Source organism: Pteronotus mesoamericanus, unplaced genomic scaffold, assembly GCF_021234165.1.
Source record: "Pteronotus mesoamericanus isolate MK-2021 breed Mesoamerican mustached bat unplaced genomic scaffold, CSHL_Meso_final contig_73, whole genome shotgun sequence".
NCBI classification, from domain to species: domain Eukaryota; kingdom Metazoa; phylum Chordata; class Mammalia; order Chiroptera; family Mormoopidae; genus Pteronotus; species Pteronotus mesoamericanus.
The window spans coordinates 13,796,224-13,810,065 of NW_026555245.1; the positions used below are offsets into that span (position 1 = coordinate 13,796,224).

The 13,842-nt window shown below is 39.1% G+C and overlaps 1 protein-coding gene across 1 annotated transcript in view; it reads right to left on the reverse strand.

Moving 5' to 3' along the window:
• Nucleotides 1-13,842, reverse strand: part of GDA (guanine deaminase) — a 78,773-nt gene that overhangs the window by 9,706 nt on the left and 55,225 nt on the right. Inside the window, exons 6-10 of the mRNA XM_054583023.1 lie at nucleotides 13,419-13,446; nucleotides 12,144-12,251; nucleotides 9,529-9,636; nucleotides 7,589-7,686; nucleotides 5,201-5,268 (exon numbers count right to left, since the gene is read on the reverse strand). Of these exons, the coding sequence (XP_054438998.1) occupies nucleotides 5,201-5,268; nucleotides 7,589-7,686; nucleotides 9,529-9,636; nucleotides 12,144-12,251; nucleotides 13,419-13,446 (410 nt within the window). The remainder of the gene's footprint in view (nucleotides 1-5,200; nucleotides 5,269-7,588; nucleotides 7,687-9,528; nucleotides 9,637-12,143; nucleotides 12,252-13,418; nucleotides 13,447-13,842) is intronic.

Below are 13,842 nucleotides of genomic sequence, written 5' to 3' on the forward strand. Positions count from 1 at the left end.
TATTTTCACTATCTTCCACCTCCTTAGATAAACTTTTATGAATTTTTCTTTAACCAGAACAGTATTGCCTGAGGATCATCCACTTTCTTGATAAGTTTCATTACATCTACTTAAGTCATTAGTCCATTTTACTAGCCATCTATTAAACCTTCATTTTGGCATAGCATCAAAGTAGGAAAACAAAATTTGGAAATAATGCACATTAAGCTTTGAAATACTTTGTCTACTTTTTATCTTTATTGCTGGAACAAAAAAATGTTAAATGAAAATGCTATCACTGTATGGTATGGAAACATATAAAAACTGAATATATATTTCAAAATATATGGCTAAAGACTGAGAGGAAACAGAAAAACAAAAGTAAGATCATTAGGATTGTAAGAACATGGAAGATTTAAATACTTGCAGTAATAAAAACAGGTTTCATAAAATATTATGGGAAGTTGTATTTTCCTCAATATCTCAGCAAACTATCCATATAAAAAGGATAAGGGGAGATGAAGAAACAATGCTATGCAATTTACTGAGAAAATTTTGAGAGCTGTCTTATTATGTTGCTGCTTTATAGGATGATTTAATCATCCTTTCCTTTTCTGGTTATTATGTTAACAAAGTTCCAACAAAGGAACAATACTGTGCAGATCAAAGAATAAACCCTGGACTACAGAAACCGTGATATGTCATCAAGCTTTTCTTCCAGGGACTTCCACTGTGACTGTAACTTCCTGATCAGTGCCCTGCATGGTGAGCTCAGTGGTTCTTCCTCCCTCTGCAACACGTTAGTGAAGGCAGAATCCCTACTTTACCATATAACAAGAGGCAGTGTAATGAGGTGAAAAGAGAGATAATGAACAACACATTTTACCGACCTAGGTTTAGACTGTAGATACGGATTTTTTTTGCTTTCTTGACCTTTTGTCAATTACTTACTACCTGTGAACCTCCATTTTCTCAGAAAATAGAAATAACATTGCCTATTTTAACAGTTGCTGAAAAATCCAATTAAGTAACATAATGCTGGGAAATGAGGACTAAAGTGTAGAAACTGCATGGAGAAAAGGTTGGGAAAAATGGATACACTTTCTCAGACAAACTTATCCCCAAACCCATGCCCTCTACGATCATGATAAAGAATGGTATTATCATTTGCTTACCAGAGTCAGCATAAGGACACACTGTTTACAAGACTCTAAGCAAACCATACAAGAAATTTGAGTCAGAGGGCAATGAAAACATAAAAGGAAATAATTTTATATGTATTTGTTCACTGATGCATTCATTCATTTATTGACAGTCATTTAACTGAGTACCTGCTATGTGGTTGATTTACGTAAGCATTCATAAATAGAATTTATGGGTTCCATATGAGCTAATCATCTAGTAGAGGAGAAAGAAAAGAGACATATAAACAAGCAAATATTAACTATGCATTGTGTTTGGTTAGTGTTAGAGAAGATGGAGGTGGAAAGCCCATTTAGACAGGATGGTCAGAGAAGACCTCTTCAGGGCAATGACACTTAAACTAAGACAGAAATGAGAACTCAGCCATGTAAAGAGAGGTATAAAGGGCATTACAGGCAGAGGAACAGAATGCACAAAAGGTGTTTTGCTGGAAGGAAGTGTGATTCATAAGAGGGAATTTAAAGATGGCCCAAGTAAGAAGGTAAGAGTGGTAGGATATGAGGCTGGGAGGTAGACAGGTGTCCAAACCATGCAGAGCTTTGTTGCCTTTTAATGAGGTTTGCATATTCAAAACCCCACTGAAGGGTATAAGAAGGAGGGAGTGAAATGGTCAGATTTTCATTGTGATTCTTTTGAAAAGAGAAGACTGGATTAGAAGGGCCCGGGATGAATATGAGATTGACTAGGAAGCTAGTGCAAGAGTTCAGGCCAGAAACAATGGCAGCTTGCATTAGGAAGTGGTGGCTGATATGGAAAAAGAGTATAGATTCAGGAGCTATAAAGCAGTCATGAGGCTGGACATTGCATTGGCTTAGACATGGGGGAAAGGTGAGAGAGAAGAAGGTCTCGAAGACAACACCTAAATTTCCACTCTGAGAAACTGAATTCTCTCAAAAGGAAAGCCATTTATAACAGCCAGGCTTAAATGTGTTTTGGGATATAATAAACTGTGAAGGACCTATGAGGACGGGTAAAAGAGGAAGGAAAAACTAAGAAACTGAAAATACCAGTCTGGAATTCAAAGAGAAATAGGCCCTGGATATAAAAATTAGAGTCATCTGCATATATGTAAGCATGTAAAGCCATAGTTGTGAATGAAGTCTCTTAAAGGACCCATGAACAAAGCCAAAGGGGGTTAGGATTGAAGGTGGGAGGTCAGGGTGGGTGGGGTGGGGGAGAGTGGTGGTGGGTGGGGGGGAATGGAGACAACTGTACTTAAATAATTTTTTAAAAAAGAAAAGGGATGAATATACTTGACCAGATTCATATTCAAAAAGAAGAAAGAAGGAGGAAGAAGAAGGAGAAGAAGAAGAAGAAGAAGAAGAAGAAGAAGAAGAAGAAGAAGAAGAAGAAGAAGAAGAAGAAGAAGAAGAAGGAGAAGGAGGAGGATAAGGGGGGGATGGGCAAGAAGGGAGAGGGGAGAGGGAGAAGGAGGAAGAGGAGAAGGTGACATGAAGTCAAAACAGGAGAGAGCCTAGGACTAAGGCTTGAGTGAGAAGAAAGGGCCTTCATAGAAAATGAAGAAGGGCAGCAAGAGAGGAAGGAGGGAAACAAGAACAGTGTGGTTTCACTGAATCCAATATAAGGCTGTTTGGACAAAGGAGAGAGTAGTCAACTATGGCAAATACTGCTCAGAAGTTCAGTATAAGTACCAAGTGATGTCCCTTGGAGTTGGCAGCAAGAGATCGCAGGGGTAATAACCCAAGGGAGAAAGGACAAGGATCATTACCATGGAGGCTGAGGCAAGAAGCCAGCCTGAAGTGAGTGGAGGAATGGAAGAGTGCCTAGAAAATTGTAGCAGTGTTGGGGCTCCATTCTTGAAGAAGTTTTGCTTTGAAGGGGAGTAGAGAGGTAGAGAGGTGGGGAGGAGGGGCTGTCATGAGTCCAGCTAGTATAAACATTTTTGTACAACTCTTTTTGCAAACATATGTGTTCATGTCTCTCAGGTAAATCCCAAAATGGAATTACTGGGTCATATGTAGATTAACATTTAACTTTATAAGAAACTGCCAAAGAATTCTCTAAAGAGGTTAAGCATTTATCCCTCCCCCTCCAGTTGTATATGAAGTCTACATGCTTCTTATTCTTTTGTTTTTTCTTCTTTCATTTAAAAAATTTTCTTTTCCATCACAACATTATAGTGCCACGTTTTCTTGTACTCTAAGGATGATGGTAATTTTCTAAAATTTTCTTCTGGATCCTGAACTAAATTGTTTGCAGAAATATGCTCATTCTTGTATTCTTTTTGATATTGCTTTCTCTTGTTTTTCAGTGTTTGTTGTTAAGCTTCATGTGAGTTTCCCCTAATACTTGAGCAAGTCCAGATATGCCTACACTTGTTATATATATGGTGGATGAACTGCTCTTGAAACTGTTCTGTCCATAATATCAGGTTAAACAATCTTCTAAAGTCTACAAGTGAAAGGCAAGTTCATATGCAAAGGTCATGTTTAGGATATAGTGAAGCATAGAGTGGCTTTCACAGCAGAGATAATATAAAATGCACTCTCCAATTTAATAAGCAAATACATCATATTTAATCAAACATTTGGTCAATACACCAACATTGCCCTTTACCTTTTAAGGCAATCTTTATTAGCCAGTAGAATGTGTCAGATATGTGCCAACCACTTCACATGAATTTTTTTCATTGAGGTCTCAAAATAAGCTTGTAAGATAGATATGGTTATAATTGTTGCTGTTATTATAGAAATTAGAAAATGAAGTCTTAGAAAATTATTTTTTTCAGTATCTTACAGCTAATCAACGACAATTAAAGCTTTACCTAGGTGTTTTAGGCCATTGCTATACAACCCAAAGTTAAGAACTAGAAGTCATGTGATGAATTTAAATTATAGAGACAAAACTCCCAGAAAATTTGAAAGCAACACCTACCTTATTTTGTATGTCTGCTAAATTTTTCATTAATTGACTGTGTAACAAAAACCCTTGGCCATATTTTTCTTATCCATTAAACCTTTTCTGTTAAGGTAAAATATCTGGTTTCCTGTGTTAGCACCTATGACTATACCCAGGTATTACACAATCTCAATGATTCAAGGATTAGTGGGGAAAATTTCTAAATTAGCATGCATATTTAAAAATATTAATAAATCTCTTTGTATTATTGTGTGTCTTACCAAAGAACTGCTTGGTATAAAGTTAACTGAGACTTGAATTATTCCAGAAAATGATGACAGTTGTCATCGTCAACATGCAAGTGTCCCAAGGCTCTTAAAGATCAGGAGGGGAAGCGCATGAAGAATGGAAAATAAGTCTTATGTCCACACCCGTTTTTTTAAAAACATTTAGTCCATTCATACACAGTAATAAAAGCAAGTTCACAGTAGATACCCCTATACATTTGGGCCTAACACATACTTTCAAAGTGAGTAGCACTGCACACACTCTGGAAAACAATCATTAAAATGTACTGTAGAAAAAAAGAGACATCATTAATTTATCAGCCACTGGGAATGCCCTTGAGCCTAGCAAACATCAGATCGCCCAGGGGAATGGAATCACATTTTGTTAACTCTGCTTAAAAGCAAAGCAAGTACTTAACATAACTCAGAGTTCTCAGTGCTGTCCTGGATTGAATTTGTGCTTAGTATGTATGGCAAGGTCAAACCCTTTTCTTTTGAGACAGTATATGTCATGGCACACTTATGGAAGACTAAAAACATACACATCCCAACTATTAAAGCTTAGCCAGGGGGCCAAAACAGAAGAAAAAAAAAATCAAGAACTCTTTATAAAGGATCTCTGAAACACCTGAAAAGAACTTATCCTTTACAGCCTCTGAACAGTAAATACAGACAACAGCTTTCAGAAAGTTAGTGACATCAAAACATCTTCCCTTGCTTCCAAACTCACTATTTTATTAGCTCAAGATATTACAATCAGAAAATAAAACTAATTTTTTAAGCTTGTAACTGTAACTTGAAAATTCGTCACGTAAGAAAGTTATGCACTTAATCAACCACTTTGCCATGGCCCCAAATGGCAGACTACTAACCTGTACCCAGCCCTAGTTTCACGTCATGTTTCAGCACTTCCACCGCATTGAGAAAACCACTGCAGAGCCTGTAGAGAGAGGAGACTGTCAGCACCAGGAGACCTGTGTGGGTCCAACGGAAGGACACTAACAACAGTGTGTAACTAATTTCAGCGACTTCTTGAGTCAGTGCTCGCCATCATATAGGCTGTAATGTGGACACACATATTCATCAAATCAGGCCATCTGAAACCTGAAGTAGAAATATATCATAAAGGAGCTTGAATCCTTGCACTGAGGTCAATCTTAGGAGGGTACAAAGAAGCGAGAACAAAAACAGAAAGCAGGGGATCATTTGCGAGGAAAAATAAAGAAATTAAATTTTACAATTAGTCTAAAAGTGTTGCCAGTCTTTAATAGTTTCTTAACCAACCCATCCTGCTATGTTAGGAAGTAGAAAATATAAAGCATTGCCTTTCCTGTCCATTAGGAATAACCCTGAATGAGTAGTGACTTTCGTCGATAAAAAGGGGGTATAACTGGGAAAGGAGGTGCAGGCTGGTGAGTCTGGGCCTGACAGTTGAAATGTGGCTGCTGAGGACAGCAGAAACTAGGATAGATGGTTCCTAAGCTGAACTCTGGACCTCATCACCCTGAGCTTAAGAGATATGTTGCCTTTCTAAGGAAATAAAGGAAAACTAAAGCGACTCTTCAAAGTCTGAAAAGATGCAAAGGTCAAAGCGGTCTGCACATAACTGTAATTTTCAACGCCCTAGTATACATGCAGTAACTCTCTGAAAGTTGTCGAAGGAAGAATAGCAGTGACCATTTAAACAGAAATGTATCCATGAAGAAATTGAACTTCAAACCTTAATTTGGATCATGTCACAATTTAGATGTTGTGTAACTGATAGAAGGGATGTTAAACCCTTCCCCTACCTGGCCACTAGACCACAATTATGGTCACTAAGCTGAACATGGGCAGGGTTCCCTGTCATGTGTTACCACTCTCTGTCAGAAAACTAGAAGCCTCTGGAACCTCTCCAAACACTCCAGAGATAAATCACTGTGCCTCTTGTGCCCTTGCCATACTACCACAGACATATAACTTTTTCATTCACAAAGTCCCTAGACTTCTAACTGCCGGCACCTCCAACGTTTTGCCTAGGGCTCCCTTCAGCTGCTAGAACCTGCTCTTCCCTCGTTTGGGGAAGGTTGGAAGCTCCAGAGAATCAATGCCTCTTCACCCCACCCAGCAGTCCCCCAACAATAACTGGTGGGTGTGTAGGTATAACTGCTCCAGATCCCCTACCATTTGAGGAGAATGACTTGGAGGTCTACTTTGCACACTGGTCCCTGAATTTTCCAGAAGGACTAAACTCCAGGAGCCCATGCTGGTAACTTGGTTAACGATGCACTCTTTATTGACTTCCTGCCCCTTTCTGTCTTGCCCCACTAAAGGTGCTTCCTGAGCTCACCTCCCCAATAAAGTACATGTGTGTGAACCCTTGTCTTACGGTCTGCTTCTGCGAGGGCTCAAAAACAAGAAAACACAAAGTAATCCTTGAAAAATACTAAAATCTAGCAGAAGCTAAGTAAATATATTGAATGACTATATGAATGATCCACCCGGCCCTGCCTCTAAGAGGAAACAGCTCTGTTCTGGGACGACTGACACCAGAAAGGAGAGCTCCTTTCTGTGTCTAACTCTGGAGCATGAATTCTTAACCTAGCACCCATGGAACAGCATACTGGGGTCTATGAATCCCTAAAATTAGCTCCAGCATGTTCATATCTCTGGGCTTTTTTCTGAAGGTACAGGCCATAACTTTCACCTGACTCACTTGTGGATATCTAACTTTTCAAAATGTAGTTATAAATAAAGCCTTTGCATTCTGGTGAACTATAATAGGGCAAAGTCCCTTTTATTTGAACTGGCATGCTGCCAGATCTAGCAGGTGACATATACTGTATGTAGCATCTTGGCTTCCAGTAGCACTGCAGTTCTACTAGTCTGTTTCCAGTAGTTTGCACAACACAAATAATGGGAAGTCAGTACCCTCTCCCTGGAACACCTGGCTGGCATATGTGCCCTTTCATCCTTTAGCTGTAAGTTCTGAATGTTATTGGTTTTGAACTCTTTCTGGTGTTATTTAAATTTCCTGTTTTGTGTAAACTCAGAAATTTTAAGAGATGTAGTACTCTTCAAATATGTACTCTGCAAAAAAAAAAAATGTCCTGTTATGTACTCTCTCCCCCCACTACAGTTAAGGTATCTGTCTATCTAGTTCCTGTCCCAATCAAACATAACAGTAGAAGAGAGAAATCAGAGGAATGACAGAGAAAACAAAGGCTGATATTTTGCAACCCCAACATCCATCATCTATCAATCAATAATTGCCTACTTACGATATGTTAGAATTGGGACAAAATGAGATCGATGCTCCTCGTTCCCTGAATATATCCAGTTCTTCTGCAGAAAGGTAGCAGCCATGTGCCATCACTGTCTGGAGAGAGGGATGTCCTATGTTGAGTTTGCCACTTAAAAGTGCTTAAGTTAGTCCTCACTCACCAGAACACACTATAGGTACAGATAGAAGCTATGACATCTGTATGTGTCAGCATGTACACGAAGATGTCAGCGCCGTCACAAGATTGTGATTACCTGTCTGTATAAAATCACTCTGTACAAGTCTCATCTCAAAAAAAAATTTTTTTAAAAGCCTGTAAAAATATTGTATTACAAAAAGTTTCCACCAATTTATAGACTTCATCTTTTTATTTTTTTAAATCTATACAATAAGGAGGGTTGATCCAGGTCATCTACAGCATAGGACATCCCTCCCGTTTGAAGATATTATGACTCCTTTATCTCTACTTTAGAAAATAACCAAGTTACTTTCTTTTCTAAATCTAGAGGGCATCTGGTGGGACTGTGCTTATTCCAATTTTTTTTTATTTATTTTAATTTATTTTTTCAAATACCTTTGTCTCTGCCTACCCCCAATTTTAATCAAACTTTCTAGAAGTAAGCTTTCCTTTCTCAGTACATGGAAGCTATAGGAAGCTGGGAAGAGTTGTTATTTATTTCTGTCCCTAGTTAGATATAGGTGCCAATGGTCCTGACACATAACCAAACACACTGTAGTTATTTCATCACCCATATTTACATTTTCATAAAAATTAGGAAATGTAATGCCTTATAAGCATGAATTCAGAAAGTAAAATTGATCCAAGAAGGCAGACACTGCACACATAAGAGACTTCTCTTAATTTGTAGTCTTGGTAATATTTGTGGGTTTTCCTGAACAAGACTTCACTCTTTCAAAATTCTTTTTCCTTCAGTACAAAACTTGTATCTGAATAGTTTCCTCCCTTGGGAGGCATGGTTCAGTGGCCACAGAATTATTATTAAAATATAACTTTCCTAACCTCTGTGCAAATCAAATTAGCATGCAAACTGAAGGTTATTTTATTAATCATAGAGAAATATATGTAATGGAGAATGAAGATTAAGGTGTAGCATTTATAAGATTTATGCAGAATATTAACTTTTCAAATTAGTCATATTCACATCTCCATTCACAAAGTTCCTACGAATTTCTTTGCTGCCATAATTAAATTCTTCTTGCAGTTTGTACATTTCACTGAAGGCCAAGGCCAAGGGGTATATTGTTCTAATGAGGTCTCTCCTCACTCATGTTAATTTTAATTACTTTAAAAGTGTTTGATTATAAAAACAATACATTCTTATGCAAGCAATTTCAGAGTGTTTAAAGATAAAAAGGAAAAGGTCCTTCTGCTTTCTTCCTCAGGAAGAATCACCTTTAACGTTCAATGTGTGTCTACCAGACAATTTTTTCTAAGTTAGCTTGCACCCACACATATAGACGCATACATCAAATAATATGGTAAACCTGTATGCCTCATTCTTTGTGAATGTTCGATCAAATTCCAATTACATATGTTCTATGATCTAAACAATCCCCAGCAAGAGCCAGTTTTTTAACTTTCTTATGTAATAAACATCCCTAATCATATTCCCTACAGAATGGGTCCTTAGAAATGAGATGCTAACTCAAAGAAATGTACATTTACATTCTAATAAATACTGACAAAATGCCCTTGGACCAAATGACATTCCCACCCTCAATGAAACCTTTAGATTTATTTACTGGGATGAAAGTTCAGGCCCATTTTAAACTATGTACACACACATATGCACAGAGCTTTACTTGAGTCTGGGAAACACACGCATGTCATAGAAGTCTGAAGAGCACTGCTGAGATTTTAAAATTTAGATACACATGCCCTATTTGACACAGGTTATGTCATGATATGCAATTTACCTTATTTGTCAGAAGATTGTTTTTATCATACACATCTGTATAGTTTTTATAACAGGGGTATAAGTTTTTCACAGCTTCAACTTCATCAGGATTTTCACTTATATGGCTCTGCAAGAAAAGAAATAATATTTTCAATTTTTTAATATAAAATGCCATTCGAAATTATACTTCCTGCCCCAAAATGATATGGATGGTTTCTACTTGCCTATGTGAGGCACCATATAGAAAGACAATGAAGACTGTACATGTGTTTTATTTAAAATAACCATATGATGAAATTATGAATGCATAATTATACAAATGTATAATGTTCTAACCCATGTAAAATTCTTCCAACAAAATATTTTCAAATTCCAAACTATAGCAAGAACAAACAAAAATAAAAAAGATTCCTTGAAGAGAATTAAGAGCCTAGCTTTTTGCCCACCTACCTCTTCTGGTGTTGGCCAATTAAGAAAAGAATTCCATGGAATTTGACTAAAGAAAGCTGAATTTTCACCCAAGTTCTGACCCTAGTTATGCATCTTAGGGTGAGTCAGTTCTTTTCTTTGGGTCTCCCATTTCCTCATCTCTCAAATGAAATGGTTGGAGTACATAAGTAGTTTTCCAGATTCTTTTTAGCTTTGGACATGTTATTCTGCTAAAAATTCATAGAGATCCAGTATCTAAAAGGCATAAACAAGTTGCCTCTCAGGATGAAGCAGGGTTGGGACTCTGGAACCCTGTCTCCATTCTGTCCCATTTTTTGGTGTCCAGAATGAGTTCTTCTGCAGAAAACAATTTGAAAATAACTGAGCTAGACAACCCCGTAGCCACCCAGAAAGATCCCATAAAAAACCACATGCAAGCAAAGCGAGCAAGTCCTGGCTCCCACACCAACCTTTCTCCAGCGCATCACAAAACCTGAGAGCACATCAAGTGTTTTTGAGATACAACACTTAAGCGTAACATACCTACCTCTCTGGTGATGAATAGATATTATGGGAAAAATCTCATGAACAAGTTACCACTTCCAAAAACAGCAATGCTATTTCCCCACTCTCAATGAGGATGAGTATGCATAGTGAAATAAATAAGAGAACAGCAGTGTTTCAAAAACAGTGTTCCCCCTATGCAGTGAGCTCTGTCCCTGGCTTTGGGGAAAGCCCAGACCACTGAAGAAATGCATGGGCATCAGGAGAGAAAGGGCAACCAGATGATCTGTGTCATTTTGATACATTTGAGGAAATACATATACATACTCATATAGACATACACCCCCAGCAAGGATATTCCTGCTTTTGTTGTGTTGATGGGGTTCAAAACATACTGCCCCCAAATATGGCATCTTGGCATGTTGAAAAACTGAAGGAGTTTGAGACTGGCAGAAGTAGGAAGTTCACTCTGATGCTCCACCCTCCCCATCCTTCCATCCCTGAAGCAGGTCGTAACAGTCACAGGTGAGAGATGCCTGTCTTACACCCAGAGGACAGGAGCATCTTTATTTCTGAAGACAAGGGAGCCAAAAAGAATCTACACAAACAGGCCTTGCTAGGGTTCCTACACTTACCTCCTATCCCTTAACCTATCACATTCCTCCCTGACCATGCAGTCTTCATCAAAATCTAGCAAAAACTACTCAGGTCTAACAGTTTCTCTGAGTTTTTACTTCCTGTGAAGGATCTGTCATGTAAAACTTATATTAAATATGTTTGTGTGCTCTTCTTCTGTTAATCTGTCTTTGTTAGTTTAGTTTTCAGACCAAGACGAAGACCCAAAGAAGGTCAAGGAAAACTTTTTTCTCCCCTACAACTGTGTGGGATTGAATCCAACATTCAAATATCACAGACCTCAAAACACAAAGAGGAAAAAAAGAATGGGGAAAGATGAGGATCATTAATAAGCCCTATCAAAATAAATCTAGAAAACAAAACAAAACAACCCATTCTCCACATTACAAATGATAAAGAATCAATGGGTTGCCTTCTCCCTGACTTGCACTCTGCTATAAGATAGCCAGCCTTCAGGGAGGAAATTTTAGTGCAGTATGTAATGAAGCTCGGACAGGGGGTGGGGAGCTCCCAACTTCCAATTTTAATCCAGCTGGAAGCTTTAAAAAGTGTTTTGTTCCTGAATTGCAACTGCTTAATGACAAAGTAAATACACCTTTTTTTTGTTGTTGTTCCTGATTTTAAATTAAGAAACTTGGAACAAAGGGGTTTTTAAATGCATTTTTGTAGAGTGGAAATTAGGTTCTTATTGTTTTTTTAAGTAATAGGCGGTTCCTTCAAACACAAGGGACTTGAATGCTGAGAAAACATCAAATGAAAGAGAAGTAGACCAGACATGCATTAAATGTATCCTACAGACAACAGGTAACCAGTTTGTCATAGATCTTGCTGGGTTGCTTATGATGGCCTCGTCTCTGCAAGCCTGATCAGAAATCATTGGAAGGAAAAGGAGCTTCAGGTTTCCTAACTGAAAAATCAAAGTGGATTTAGGTAACATCTGTAGAGGCCATAGTACTATGTCTCTAGGAGATCTCAAGAGAAGAATTGGAGATTACTGCCAGAATGCAGGATACTGAGCAGTCTTCCAGGTCTGGACTGAGGCATGAACAGGAGAAAAATACCCACCTGAATGTGCAAATCGTGGGTCTTTGCAATGTTTCCAAGTTCACGCATCAATGTCTCAGAGCAGGAAAGGGCAAAACGTGGTGTCACTATGGGCTTCACTCTAGGATACTGGAATAACCAAAAACAGTTGATTAGGAAACTATGGGTATCATGGATATGTAGCATATCATGCAACAAGGTGCTTTTATGTCCTGATATTTGGGAACATTCCTCCTTTCTAAGAGTGGGTGGAAATGCTGGGTTTCATGGAAACAACTCATGGCCGAGGACAAAAGAGAGTATATTCTGTAGCACCAAGTCCAGTGGAAGAAGATCTCATCCCAAATGATAGCCACCCCCGGTCCACATCCACAGGAAAGCTCCATCGAGACCTACTTTGGTGGCCTTTAGGAAGAGAATAGAGAGGCAGAAAGAGAACTTTTAAAGGCGAGTGCTGGGGAGACTAGAAGTGAGGCAGTGGCCTATTCCCCTTTCCACATCCTGGGGAGGTGTGCTGACTGTTTAGTTGCAGAGCTGGCTCTGATGTCACTTGAGGTGAGGGTCTGAGCAGGAAAGAAGAGCTCGTAGAGGGAGGGCAAAAATAAAGATACACAAAGTTCCACCTAAGTCTCCAAGACAAGACTGAAAGATGTTCAGAGGTTTCCTATGGTTTCCAATCAGACTTCAAAAGATGGTAAGGGATGGGTGTGGCTTCCCAATTGAAGAACCTGCACTATGGAACCATGAACCAGCCTGCTAGGGATGGGGCAGGATATAGCTGTGTCTCCGTCGACTCAACAGCAGCAAGGTCTCCAAAGGGGCATGCCTAGCTGCGGGCCTGCAGGCCATGTGACATGCCATACACACGCATATGAACCAAGGCAGCCGGTGGCAGGGGCATCAGGGCTGGGCACCTCCTGTGTGTCAGGCCACATCGGGGGTACAACAGGCCAGAGCCAATATTAACAGAGCCAATTAACACCAGACCTCAATTTCCAGGTCCTGCCGATCTGTCCACAGCCATGCAGCCGTCCCCTACCTCCACAGAGACCAGTCCTATGAAATTTGAAGGTCCAGGAGGAGAGGGAGAGAAGACCACTGAGAAAGCAAAAAAGGCCCGACCTCACTGAACTGGGTTGACAGGTCCACTGAAACCGATTTAAGGTTCTAGGAAAATACTTCTATGTGCACGGGATAAGCCAAATGTACACAGATTATTCTCTGCCAAGCAACTTCGTAACATCCTATAGCTAAGAAAGGGCAATCCCAAAATAAGCTGGGAACAAGTTTACTTACGTTCCTTTGGAGTATTTCTGACACAAATCTGAGAGAAGACAACAAATGGAAAGTTAGAAAACTTAGACATTTTGAAAAAATTTTAAAGCATGAAAACATCTTTCCATGTCCTGTTTCCCATGCAAACACTTCTAACACTGCACATGTCTCACCACCACTAATTAATGATTAACAAGTAGTAATTACTCTTCTTTCTCATTTGCAGCGATGGAATGCAAAATCACAGGGAAGCACAGTTTTATCATCTAACATCAGCTGGGCTGTTCCCACAAGTATTCCCATAGCACTTAGGCCATTCTAGCAGCCTTAGCTCAGTTTAGGGAAATACTGCACTATGTGATGCTCCAGGGATATTCAAGTGCTAGGGTCCTGTGCACCTGGAAGCATTTAGAAGCCACAGGACTCTCTGCTCCCAATTTCCCTT